At 48.3% G+C, this 13,960-nt stretch overlaps 1 protein-coding gene across 20 annotated transcripts in view; it reads right to left on the reverse strand.

The window, feature by feature from the left end:
* IGF2BP2 (insulin like growth factor 2 mRNA binding protein 2) overlaps positions 1–13,960 on the reverse strand; it is a 170,585-nt gene that overhangs the window by 4,677 nt on the left and 151,948 nt on the right. For all 20 annotated transcript variants that reach the window (XM_086397923.1, XM_086397863.1, XM_086397826.1 and 17 more), the window contains 3 exons: positions 10,328–10,396; positions 9,361–9,477; positions 4,753–4,827 (listed from right to left, as the gene is read on the reverse strand). In XM_086397923.1, the coding sequence (XP_086254049.1) occupies positions 4,753–4,827; positions 9,361–9,477; positions 10,328–10,396 (261 nt within the window). The remainder of the gene's footprint in view (positions 1–4,752; positions 4,828–9,360; positions 9,478–10,327; positions 10,397–13,960) is intronic.

A 13,960-nucleotide genomic window follows, 5' to 3' on the forward strand; every position in this document is an offset into this window, starting at 1 on the left:
ACGTCGTTATACCACATTTTGTTTATCCATTATGAGTTGAAGGACTATTGTTCTTGAACATTTATACATGTGTTAATTTTTTTCTCAGACACATTTTAAATATTTTTAATATGAATTATATTTTATAAATATGTTTCTTTTAGAAAACTCAATTTGTAATTTTTCTAGGGGTGAAAAGGTAAAAACAAAATACTGCAGGAGAAGGGAGACAGCTGAGAGAGTAGTAACAGAAGGACTTGAGCTCACCTCCTCTCACGAAAACACCAAAATCACAACCAACTGCTGAACAACCATCAACAAAAAGACTGGAACCTTTCCAAAAAGATAATCTGCATCCGAAAACAAAGAAGCCACAACAAGATGGCAAGAAGGGTGCTGTCACGATATAACCAAATCCCATACCCACCAGGCCACCCACAAACTGGAAACTCATTATACTGCAGAGGTTCTCCCAGAGGAGTGAGAGTTCTGAGCCCCACGCCAGGCTCCCCAGATGGGCGTCTGGCATCCTGAGGAGGAGTCTCTAGAGCATTTGGCTTTGAAGGGCCAGAGGCACTTGAGTGCAGGAGCTCCACAGGACTGAGGGAAGCAGAGACTCCACTCTTGGAGGGTGCACACGAGGCTTCATGTGCCCTGGGACCCAAGGCAAAGCAGTGACTCCACAGGAGCCCCAGTTAGACCTACCTGTAGGTTTTGGAGAGTCTCCTGGAGAGGCAGGGATTGGCTGTGGCCCACTGTGGGGCAAGGACACTGGTAGTGGAGGCCCCCGGGAATATTCCTCAATGTGAGCTCTCCTGGAGGTCACCATTTGGTACTGAGACCTGGCCGCACCCAATAGCCTGCAAGCTCCAGTGCTTCAGGCCAACCAACAGGCTGGGAACACAGCCCCAGCAATCAACCGACACAATGCCTAAAGCTGTCCTGAGTCCACAGGCACCTCAAGACATGCCCTTTGACATGGCCCTGCCCACAAGAGGGACAAGAGCCAGCCCCATCCCCCAGCTGGCAGGCACCAGTCACTACCACCAGGAAGCCTGTACAAACCCCTGAACCAACCTCACCCGTCAGGGGGCAGACATGAGAAGCAAGAACTACAATCCAGCAGCCTACAGAAGGGAGACCACAAATACACAATGAGACAGCAGAGAAGTATGTTCCAGAAGAAGGAACAAGATAAAACCCAAGAACAACAACTAAATGAAATCGAGACAGGCAATCTACCTGAAGGTAGAGAAGACTCTCCACATGGACATCACCACATGGTCAATACCGAAATCAGATTGATAGTATTCTTTGTAGCCAAAGATGGAGAAACTATATACAGTCAGCAAAAACAAACTGACTGTGGCTCAGATCCTGAACGTATTGCCAAGTTCAGACTTAAATTGAAGAAAGTAGGGAAAACCACCAGACCATTCAGGTAACTAAATCAGATCCCTTGTGACTATACAGTGTAAATGAGAAATAGATTCAAGAGATTAGATCTGATAGAGTGCCTGAAGAACTATGGACAGAGGTTCATAACATTGTACAGGAGGCAGGGATCAAGACCATCCCCAAGAAAAAGAAGTGCAAAAAGGCAAAATGGTTGTCTGAGGAGGACTTAAAAATAGCTGTGAAAAGAAGAGAAGTGAAAGGCAAAGGAGAAAAGGAAAGATATACCCATTTGAATGCAGAGTTCCAAAGAATAGCAAGGAGAGATAAGAAAGCCTTCCTCAGTAATCAGTGCAAATAAATAGAGGAAAACAACAGAATGAGAAAGACTAGAGATCTCTTCAAGAAAATTAGAGATACCAAGGGAACATTTCATGCAAAGATTGGCTCGATAAAGGACAGAAATGGTATGGACCTAACAGAAGCAGAAGATATTAAGAAGAGGTGGCAGGAATACACAGAAGAACTATACGAAAAAGATCTTCATGACCCAGATAACCACAATGATGTGATCACTCACCTAGAGCCAGATAGCCTGGAATGTGAAGTCAAGTGGGCCTTAGGAAGCATCACTATGAACAAAGCTAGTGGAGGTGATAGAATTCCAGTTGAGCTATTTCAAACCCTAAAAGTGCTGCACTCAATATGCCAGCAAATTTGGAAAATTCAACAGTGGCTACAGGACTGGAAAAGGTCAATTTTCATTCCAATCCCTAAGAAAGGCAATGCCAAAGAATGCTCAAACTACCACACAATTGCCCTCATCTCACACACTAGTAAAGTAATGCTCAAAATTCTCCAAGCAAGGCTTCAACAGTATGTGAACTGTGAACTTCCAAATGTTAAAGCTGGATTTAGAAAAGGCAGAGGAACCAGAGATCAAATTGTCAACATCCGTTGGATCATTAAAAAAGCGAGAGAGTTCCAGAAAAACATCTATTTCTGCTTCATTGTCTATGCCAAAGCCTTTGACTGTGTGGATCACAACAAACTGTGGAAAATTCTGAAAGAGATGGGAAAAGCAGACTGCCTGACCTGCCTCCTGAGAAATCTGTATGCAGATCAAGAAGCAACAGTTAGACTTGGACATGGAACAACAGACTGGTTCCAAATTGGGAAAGGAGTACATCAAGGCTGTATATTGTCACCCTGCTTATTTAACTTATATGCAGAGTACATCATGAGAAACGCTGGACTGGATGAAGCACAGCTGGAATCAAGATTGCTGGGAGGAATATCAATAACCTCATATGCAGATGACACTACACTCATGGCAGAAAGTGAAGAACTAAAGAGTCTCTTGATGAAAGTGAAAGAGAAGATTGAAAAAGTTGGCTTAAAACTCAACATTCAGAAAACTAAGATCATGGCATCTGGTCTGATCATTTTATGGCAAATAGATGGGGAGATAATGGAAACAGTGACAGACTTTATTTTGAGGGGCTCCAAAATCACTGCAGATGGTGACTGCAGCCATGAAATTAAAAGACACTTTCTCCTTGGAAGAAAAGTTATGACCAACTTAGACAGCATATTAAAAAGCAGAGACATTACTTTGCCAACAAAGGTCCATTTAGTCAAAGCTTTGGTTTTTCCAGTAGTCATGTATGGATGTGAGGCCTGGACTATAAAAAAAAGCTGAGCACCAAAGAATTGATGCTTTTGAACTGTGGTATTGGAGAAGACTCTTGAGAGTCCCTTGGACTGCAAGGAGATCCAGCCAGTCCATCCTAAAGGAAATCAGTCCTGAATATTCATTGGAAGGACTGATGCTGAAGAATGAATAAGTGAGTTGGGAGACTGGTGAAAATCACACTGTGGAACAGAATAAAGAATGAAAAGAAATGAGCAAGTCTAAGAGACCTCTGAGGCAACGCTAAGTGTACCAGCATTCACTTTATAGGGGTTCTAGAAGAAGATGAGAGAGAGAAAGGGCCTGAGAAAATGAAGTGATGAAAGGGAAAAACCTACAACAAAGGATAGCCAGCAAGGCTCTCATTCAGAATCAATGAATAAGTCAAAAGCTTTACAGATAAGCAAAAGCTAAGAGAATTCACTACTTTATAACAAATGCTAAAGGAACTTCTTTAGGTGGAAAAGCCCACAACTAGAAACAAGAAAATTATGAATGGGCAAGTTCACCAGTAAAGACAAACATAGAGTAAAGGTGGGAAACCATTCATACACAAATACAGCATCAAAAGCAGTCATCACGAGGAGAGCACAAATGCAGGACATTGGAAAGGCATTTGAAATTAGATCAGCAACTTTATTAAACGGTGTTGTGTATATAAAGACTGCTATGTAAAACCCAAAAAATCTATAATAGATACACAAAAAAGAAAAAGCAGTCCAAACGCAACACTAAAGATAGTCATCAATTGTGAGAGAACAAAAGAGGAAGGGAAGAAAAAAGACTTACAGAAACAAACCCGAAACAATTAACAAAATGGCAATAAGAACATACATATTGATAATTACCTTAAATGTAAAAGGATTAAAGGCTCCAACCAAAAGTGATGCACATACACACACACACACAGTGGGATGTTACTCAGCCCATTTACAAAAGAATAAATACCACTGGCAGTAACATGGATGGACCTAGAGATGATCATATTAAGTGAAGTAAACCAGAGACAAATATATGATATCACTTATATGTGGAATCTAAAAAAGTGATACAAGTAAACTTATTTACGAAACAAGGAAACAGGCTCATGGACAACAAACATGGTTACCAAGGGAGGAATTAGGGGTGGGGAGATAAATTAGGAGTTTGGGATTATCATATGTCAACAAAGACCTACTGTATAGCACAAGGAACTCTGCTCAACATTATGTAATAACCTACGTGGGAAAACCACCTGAGAAAGAATGGATACATGCATGTGTGTAACTGAACACCTGAGACTAACACAGCATTGGAAAACTGTCCTCCAGTATGAAATAAAGGAACGCACGCCTCCGCACACTTCCAACAAGCTGCTGTTTCCCCTCACACCCTGTGTTTATGCTCCATCTTCAAAACCATGGCCAAGGGATCAGACGTTCCTGCGGGGGTGCTATCTGAACTGGGCACTGACAGTCCACTTTTCACAGGAGAGAAGGGAAGGAGGGCTCCATGTAGAGGGCACAGCCTGGAGGCGGGGAAGACAGGGTGGGTCGGAGACTACTGCAGGAAGGGAAATGAAGATAGGATGGAGCCTCCAAAGAAGAGCCTGAAGCTGCCTCTGGGGCAGCTGCACTTGCTAAAGGTCCTCAGCGCCCCTAACAGGCAGCCCTGCGCTCAGGACTGAGGGGGTTCTTGGCACTGACCTTGAACTGAGCTTCAGGTGGGCCGGTGATGATGACCATCCTTTCACTGACGTCTGGGCCTTCTGCTGGGGCGATCTGCAGTTCACAAAGCAAGAGGGAGATGCTGCTGCTTGGTGCTGTTCCCTGCGCCCCTTCTCCTCGTGTAAGTGGGTGGCACCCCTACTAGCAAGAGATTACGGGACTCGTGCCTTTGCACCCGGGACTCTGAGCCTGCTGCTTCCACCCTGGGTCTTAGGAGAAATGACATTAGTACCCAGGATCAAATTCAGGTGGGAAGCAGGTTACTAGTTACTGCCTATCCCTGCCCCCAACCCCAGCAGTGACCAACCTCTTCACCAAGAAGCCCTCTAGCCCACCCAGGGCCCAGAGGCGAGGAAGGGCTGGAAGGGCTGGTCAACAGAGGAGTTCAGTCGAGCCAGTCTGCAGGAAAGGGCCTCTTGGCTCTCATTCTTGGCTGCTGGTGGCAACTGAACTAGAGCAGGCGTGCCTAGGACTGTGATGGTGCCTGAGCAGCATGAGGACACCTGGGTCCAGGGTGCTCTGCACACCCACCTCTCCCCACAGGTGGAACCTGGTTGAACCTGGCAAGCTGGAAACCTAGCGCTCAGTCTCAGTCTGACATTAACACAACTCAAGATGGACCAAGTACACATTTTTTGGTTATAACCTCTTTATATATTCCCCATTGTAGCAAAATTAGTTACTTTTATTTATTTAGGTCATACTGCATAGTTTTCAGATCTCAGTTCCCCATCAGGGGCCGAACACATGTCCCTTGCAGTAGAAGCTTAGGATCCTAACCACTGGACCACCAGGGAACTCCTGTAAAGTTACTTTAAACTGAGTTAAAAGTACACTGGGTGTTTAGGATGAGCCAGGTTAGTACACAAATGCACCTCATGAGGTTGTATGCACGGTCCAGAGACACCATCCCCAAGACTGACCTGAACTGTTCAGCATGAATGTGATGCACCACTAACGGGGTGTGTCTGAAGTCACCGTCTCTGAACCACTGTGTCTGAGTCTCAAGCTGCCTTCAAAAGACCTCCACCTCCACAGGGTTTAATTTACTTTTCTCCCTACACGTCCTAAGCCAGGCTGCATCTGCAGGCTTCAGGGTCCCGTGTCACTTTTCCAGCTTTGCTGTGAAGACAGAGCCAAGGCCTGCTCTGACCTGTGCCCACTCTGGAAGGGGAGACCCTTCTCGAGGCCTCAAGGAGGATCCGGCCCTGACTACTTAGTGGTATGAGGGTGAACGTCAGACACTCGTCACCCATCAGAGCTTCTTGGAGGATCTTTCCTCTGCTGTGGGCAGACTGCCTGCCAGCCTCCAACCTCAGGGCTGCAGCCTCAGCTAAAAAACGCAGATGTGTCCAGGGGACTGAGAGCCTCCAGCAGGCCGCAGCACAGATCACTGGTGAGGGGGCAGTCCAGTGGTTAAGATTTCACCTTCCAGTGCAGGGGTGCAGGTTCAGTCCCTGGTCAGGGAGCTGATCCCACATGCCTTGTGGTCAAAAGACCAAAACATAAAGCAGAAGCAACATTGGAACAAGTTCAATAAAGGCTTTAAAAATGGTCCACATCAAAAAAAGAAAAAAAATCTTAAAAAAAAAAAAAAAAAGATCACTGGCGGGAACCCCTGTCTCTACTTCTAGATCCATAGTGGAGTGAAGTCGCTCAGTTGTGTCCGACTCTTTGTGACCCTGTGGACTGTAACCTACCAGGCTCCTCTGTCCATGGGATTCTCCAGGCAAGAATACTGGAGTGGGTTGCCATTTCGTTTTCCAGGGGATCTTCCCGACCCAGGGATTGAACCCAGGTCTCCCGCCTTGCAGGCAGACGCTTTAACCTCTGAGCCACCAGGGAAGCCCATAGATCCATAGGTGGCATTAAATCCGCTCCTTGTGTGCAAGGGTGAATGAGAGTGACAAAGCATGGGCACAGTGGTTCCCAGCTCTTATCCACCCAAACTGAGAAAGGCTAATTCCCCCATCGTGTTGACCCGATCAGTTCTCACAGCCACCTTGCTCCAATTCTGAAAGAAAGTCATCTGTCCTCTACCCGGCATTCCCAGCCCAGCCTGGCACTGAGAGCCACACGTGTGCAGCCCCACTTCTGGAATGGCACTCTGCAGGCAAACACCCCAGAAGCTCTGTGATGAGGACCCCATTCTATGACTGAAGCAGATGAGACACAGAAAGATGGGGTGATCATCAAGATCACGGGTGAGCAGGGCTGGAGTGGGGACTGGGAGTTCTGTGTGACATTCTTAAACCCGCCATCGAGAGGCTCCGCAGGCTGAGCAGGTGATGAGGTCTCCGCTCTCGCCTGTGACGGAAGCATCTCTTACGTGTACCACACAGTCCCAACTCAGCCCACCACCTTCCAGCACTGTGCTCCCACACGTTAGTGTAAGGCTGGCCCCTGCCCCGGCAGCATCGATGTGCCTCTAGGCGTGGCCTCAAGACCAGCAGGGCAGGATGGGAGTGGTTCTCCAGAGCAGGCGAGATCATCACCTTTAGAGACATGCTGTCAGAGACCCGTCAAGATAAAACTAGCAAAAACCAGATCAATTTTAAGAAGTAGGAAATATGTCTCGCAAATGCTTGGCTTCCCTGGTTTCTTCTCTCTCCTGCTGCTCTAGAGAGCCAGAGCCCATTCTGTTCCTGGCCCAGCCCCGTGGTCTCTGTCCAGCACAGAAGTCACACTACCACTCAATGCTGCTGGGATACCGAGCGACTATGGGGAGGCTCAGGGGAAGTCCAAGGGGTCGATCCTTCTCTACTTTCCTGAAGGCTTGCTGGAATGACTGGTCGAGCATTCAGAGTGCTATAGTGAGAAAACACTGGACCAGAGACAGGAGAGCCTGGTCCAATCTCGGCTCTCATAGGCTTTAGCTTTGTGGCCGTCGACATGTCAACCAAACACTGGGCCCTGGTTCCTTAGGGGCAAGGGCAAGTGGAGAGTCATTGCTGCAGTCGCCCCAGGAGGTGCCCCGTAGCCTACAAGTCAGCAGAGCTGCTATCTAAGCCTTGCTGTGGCCTGTTCCCTCTTTCCAACTCACTTTTCTCAGTGGAAATAGGATTTAATGAGACAGTTCTTCAAGTCCCTTCTAGTTGAAATTGTTTCTGTCTCTTGCACTGCATCTCAGACCACAGGGCCCGACCTCTCAGTATGCAGCCAGCACAGTGGCTGTCCACACCCTACCTGTCCCACATGGAGGGTGGGCCCAGCACAGCCTGTGCTACCTGGGCTGGGTCTCACCTGCAACAAGCCTGCTGGGTGCAAAGGCTCTAGCTGCTCTGCTACTGGTCACCCTCCACCCTCGGGCTCTCCTCCAGTCTGTGCACTTCGTGGGTGAGACCGACAGGGCCGTGAGGGAAAATGCTTTACCTACATAACATTCTGTCACAGTCTCACTGCAGTCCTTGTTCTGTACCACTCAAGGTTTTTTCTTCCTCCAGCACACTTGCTGTGGGAGAAATTCCAGCTCTTCTTGGGGAGAAAGTGTAAGCATTCTTTCTCTCCAAGTCATGAGACTTCTTGTTCGGAATTCCGGGTTGTCCCATGGCAGCGAATTATTTTACGTAACAACGGAAACTCTGTTTCCGAAAGTGTTTCATGAGGCTTGGGACGTGCTCAGCATTCTGCCCGTGAGTCAGCGCTGATAGCCGGGCTTGGAGCAGGACCAGGGCCGAATAATCCTCCCCTTTCAGTTTCTCTGACGACTCTTCCCGTTATGCTCTGGGAGGCAGGATGTGGGTATGGAACTGCAGCGACCTCGGAGCTCGGGCGCTGCGTGAATCAAGGGGCCTTCCTCCCTGACCCCTCTGCTCAGTGTCCAGGCTGCATCTCAGGCTTTGTCACCAGCTTTTGTCTATGGTTTCATCACTGCTTTTCAAAGAGCTTTTCATTCAAACTGTTTTGTTTCAAAGTTCAGGGGTTTCTGAAGTGGAGACTAACTAAGGCATCAAAGCACTGACTGCTGCTGCTGCTAAGTGGCCTCAGTCGTGTCCGACTCTGTGCGACCCCAGAGACGGCAGCCCACCAGGCTCCCCCGTCCCTGGGATTCTCCAGGCAAGAACACTGGAGTGGGTTGCCATTGCCTTCTCCAATGCACGAAAGTGAAAAGTGAAAGTGAAGTTGCTCAGTTGTGTCCGACTCTTAACGACCCCATGGACTGCAGCCTTCCAGGCTCCTTCGTCCATGGGATTTTCCAGGCAAGAGTACTGGAGTGGGGTGCCAATGCCAAGCAATGACAACTGCTGAGTATAAATGATCATTTCCCTCAGGCCCACAGTCCCTTCAATTGGGAGAATCCTCTGCTTCATCTTGAGGAGAGGAGGACAGTGGTAGCCCAAGGAAGACTAGGTTGGCTTATGTATTACTAGTATTTTTTTTTCCTAATTCATTTGTTAGTTGAACAAAAAAAGGAGAGAGGAAAACATGAGTACATATGGAAACAGTGCTGCAGGCAGGTTCCAGGATTCTGCAGATGGTGCAAGAGTTCCCCAGGACGGACAGAAGGAATAAGGGACATGGAGTAGGTGGTGGTGGGGGGGGGTGGAAGACGGTGGGACACAGACGGCTGTTCAAGAGCAGCTTTACCTTAATGGAGGCCCCGGCGAATCTGGCCAGCTGTTTAATGTGCGCTCCTTTCTTCCCGATAATGGCCCCCACGGCCTGGGTTGGGATGAACAGATTGACAATCTCCTGCTCCGGATACTGGAAGGACAAGACAAGACAGATGCCATCATTCCCCTGTGGGCTGCCTCCCCAGACCAGTGGCGGGGTGCAACATGGGATTCTTTGTTGCCTGGGGCACTGCAGGTGGGAAGCTGGAGGGATGAACCTGAACAGTGGCCGTACTATTAATAACTACCCTACAACCAGAGTACAAGTTTCTTTCGAGCATCTCTGAATTCCCTGGTCCCAGCAAGCTGCCTGTTCACAGGCTTTCTGTGAAGTTCAAACGTGAGTATCCCTTCTGTGTCTTCTTCCAAGGAATCAACAGCTCATAAGCATACCGCGCCTGAGGCACTTTGTGGGTGGGAATGCAGAGCTGCCCTCCCCATCCTTGGCAGGAGCAGATGTTGCAGGGGCGATGGTTCACAATGAGACTGATTAAACCTGTTCTGACTGGGCTGCACAGGACAACCTAGAGAGACATGGGCAAGGGCGTTGGGGGCCCTTGCAGTCCCTGTCCTTGGAGGCCTGTGGGAATGACACAGCCCACCTGCTAGACTTTGTTAAAGAACTTTGGAGACTGTTCTTTAGCCCAGCCTCACCTCCTAATGGGACTGCTGATCACCTCCCCGCCCTTCCCCACACCAGCTTCCAGCCACCTGTGGGGTCTGTGAGCACAAACGGGATGCTGACGGAGCATCCTCCCGTGCGCTCAAGTGCCGGGTCGTCCTGTGCTGGTACTCTGTGACGTGTCGCTCCCAGGACAGCCTGCAACCGCGGGGCACAGCATGTGCACCGTGAGCATGCCTGGTCAGTCTGCCAAGGACTGTGTGGCACTGGCTACAGGAGAGGGACGAGTGGCGGATGGAACTAAACTGTGGGCACTTACAGAGTGATGATGCGGGAACGGGCCAAACTGGTGAGGGGGGTACAAGCTGGAGAAATATCCGGAGTGGGTCTGCAGCAGGAGAGAAACATTCAGTCAGTGGGGCCCGCGAGGCCGCTCACCAAACTCAGGGAGGCAAGACGCCCACACGTACCCTGGCTCCCAGCACACCGCTGCGCAGCCCTGAAGGCACATCCCTCTGCAGCTCAGATCTCTGCTGCTTTCCCTGGTGGAGCCAAGCTCTGGGCTTCCCAGGAACCCACCAGGGTAGGGAGCATGCACTCACACTTTCTAACCTAACCTCAGGCAGAGAGGGAGGGCCAGTGGCTTCTCTTTGCTGAGGAATTATGAACCGTGGATTAAAGGCCTAGAGGGTGCCAGGCCAAGTCCAAGAGTTAGTCCAAACAAGCAAAGGTGTTCCTGGGGAAGTCAGATCACTGAGCTCCCAGAGAATCTTAGAAGGAATGGAGTGATGGAGAATAGAGGAGTTAAAACAAAATTGAGACAGGAGAGAAAATGAATGAATATATATATATATATATATATATATAGGGGGAGGGGGAAGCAGGGAACAGGAAGGCAGATGTGGTAGAAAAACAGAGTTGTTAAGAAAACAGCATTCATTTTAAAAGTAGCTGCTTTTTATTCAAGGCCTGTGTCCCAGGCATTGTGGTAGATCCTTTATTCATAAATTCTCTCAATCCTCCTAATAGTCCTGCGAGACAGGAATGCATCTGCTTTTATATATTTTATGGGTAGAACGTTAAGCAGAGTCAGCAGAGTCTAGTTCACTGTGCTTTACACATAAGGCCAAGTATAATAAATGCTGACCTGCCTGGTACAGGAAGGAAGGTGGACACATGGCCCTGACAGGAAGGGAGGTGGACAGCTCTGGGACCAACCCTCAAAAGCCTGTCTGTCTGGCAGTTGTCAGACACGATGAGGCTTGGAGTTAGTGGACCTAACTTCCATTTGAGGACCCTTGAACAGATCTCCTGGTGTTCTCTGTTCCCTGAATATCCAACTGGCTTCTCTGTTCCAGAGCACAACACTGCCTTAGGAATCAAAATGTAGCTATTCCTCTTTTTGAGTTTGGGCAGTGGACTTCTGACCTCAGGGGAAAAAGACATATGAACATGGTGGGGAGCTTCCTCCAAGGGTGTTTGGGGTGTCCACAGCACCTGCAGGAGACAGAAGCTCTGCCAAAGGAAGGGAGTTCAGTTCAGTCGCTCGGTCATGTCCGACTCTTTGTGACCCCATGAATCGCAGCACGCCAGGCCTCCCTGTCCATCACCAACTCCGAGAGTTTACTCAAACTCATGTCCGTTGTGTTGGTGAGCCATCCAACCATCTCATCCTTTGTCGTCCCCTTCTCCTCCTGCCTTCAATCTTTCCCAGCATCAGGGTCTTTTCCAATGAGTCAGTTCTTTGCATGAGGTAGCCAAAGTATTGGAGTTTCAGCTTCAGCATCATTCCTTCCAATGAATATTCAGGACTGATTTCCTTTAGGATGGACTGGTTGGATCTCCTTGCTGTCCAAGGAACTCTCAAGAGTCTTCTCCAACACCACAGTTCAAAAGCATCAATTCTTCAGGATTCAGCTTTCTTTATAGTCCAACTCTCACATCCATACATGACCACTGGAAAAACCATAGCTTTGACTAGACGGACCTTTGTTGGCAACCATGCTGTAAAAGCCAGCCTCTACTTTCATAACGTGGAAAGAGGCTGCAGTGACACCTCATGGCCACAAGAGGGGGCTATGAGATCAGTGTTCTGGCAAACTCCACTTTTGAAAGGAAGCGTTGAGTGAAGATACTTGGCTTACTTGGTCCTGCCTCTTTCTTGAAGAACACCAACTCCAGACTCTACTCAGCGCAGGTCCCAGTTCTGGGCCATGGAGGGTCAGAAGAGAATTCCAGCAGCTTTTCTGCCCAGACAAATCCTTGGGGAAAGGCTGCGTCTGTCCTCCTCTCACCTGGAAAGTTTTTCCTTCAGCCCTCAGCAGAAATAATTCTTTTGCATTGTGATTTGACCCCAAAAGAGACAAACCACAAGGGTAGCTCTGTTTTAGGTTTAAATACTCCCAAGACAAATATGGTATCATATTTAGATCTACCACTTGGGCTGGGGAGGGAATGAACTGTAAAAGGCTAAAAAGAACGGATTCCTCAGTCCCCTTTTTGTTCATGAGTTACAGCTGGAAAACCACTGTGGAGAAAGAGCCCTGAACACAGCAATCAGGAGCCTACTTCTGGCTGAGGCTCTGTCATTAGCTTCTGTGTCTGTAGGATGGTTTTTGGAGTCAGAAGGCCCCGAAGACTTGAGTCTCAATCACTAGCTGTATACAACTGGGGATAATTTACTCAACTTTTCTGAACCTCATCCACAAAAGGATTTAAAAAGTATCTAGAGCTTATAATACTATTGTGGGAGTTCATTCAACTGTTTATTCATTCATGCATAAGATATTTGAGCAAAAGCACTGTTCTAGGTGCTGGGGACACAGATACTAAGAGAGAAAAGTGTCACTGCCACCATGGAACTTAGGTTCTACTGGGGAGGCAGACAGTATATGAAAAAAATGAACAGGAGGACACGAGGAGGGGTAGCTGCTGAGATAAGCAGTGGGCTGGTGGTTTCACCTGGAGGGGTCTGGGAGGACTCGGAGGAGGTAACTTATGAGTGGGGACCCACAGAGGATATGGAGCCCCGTGTAAGGCGCTAGATAGGAAACATTCTAAAGAGAGTTCTTTGAGATACAGAGCTAGGAAAGGGCTTGGCCTGTTTGGAAAACAGGAGAGGCCAGGATGGCAAAAATAACTGAGACAGAATGAGATACGATGGAGAGGCAGGCAGTGTGAGGTCACGCAGAGCTGGGCCTGGGTTTGGACGTGGGTTTGACCCTACGTACGAGAGATGCCCCTGAAGTACCCCACGTGGCACTCGATGAGGTCACCGGCATGGAGACTCCATCACTGGGGACCGTATGGCCTTTACTATTGGTAAATGAGCACTCATTTATCACACTTCCCATTCCCTCTACCCTTACACTTATAGGAGAGGCCACAACCTCAAATGGAAGAGGTGCTTAGGCTTAATGATCAAAAAGTAACCTGTTGAATAAATGTTCTCTTTAATGGGAAAGCAGGGTGTAGCCATCTGACAAACTGGGGCCCCAGAGTGGGACAGGTGGTATGGAACCCTAACTCTAAAATGGCAGTTGAGCTTACTGTCTCAGTTTGAAGGTCCTCAGCTATTTCATTGGAGAAGGCAATGGCAACCCACTCCAGTACTCCTGCCTGGAAAATCCCAAGGGAGGAGCCTGGTAGGCTACAGTCCACGGGGTCGCTAAGAGTCGGACACGACTGAGCGGCTTCACTTTCACTTTTCACTTTCCTGCATTGGAGAAGGAAATGGCAACCCACTCCAGTGTTCTTGCCTGGAGAATCCCAGGGACAGGGGAGCCTGGTGGGCTGCCGTCTATGGGGTCGCACAGAGTCAGACACGACTGAAGCGACTTAGCAGAGCAGCAGCTATTTCATGAGGGAGAAGCTACTTTACTTTAGATGTTTCAGAAGAATTACAATTTCAGATATGGGGGGGGAAGAGATAATGCTGAAGGTGCTCCTGAAA

This window comes from Bos grunniens, chromosome 1 (assembly GCF_055505025.1).
Source record: "Bos grunniens cultivar Pamir isolate PY7600 chromosome 1, Bosgru_T2T1.0, whole genome shotgun sequence".
NCBI lineage: Eukaryota > Metazoa > Chordata > Mammalia > Artiodactyla > Bovidae > Bos > Bos grunniens.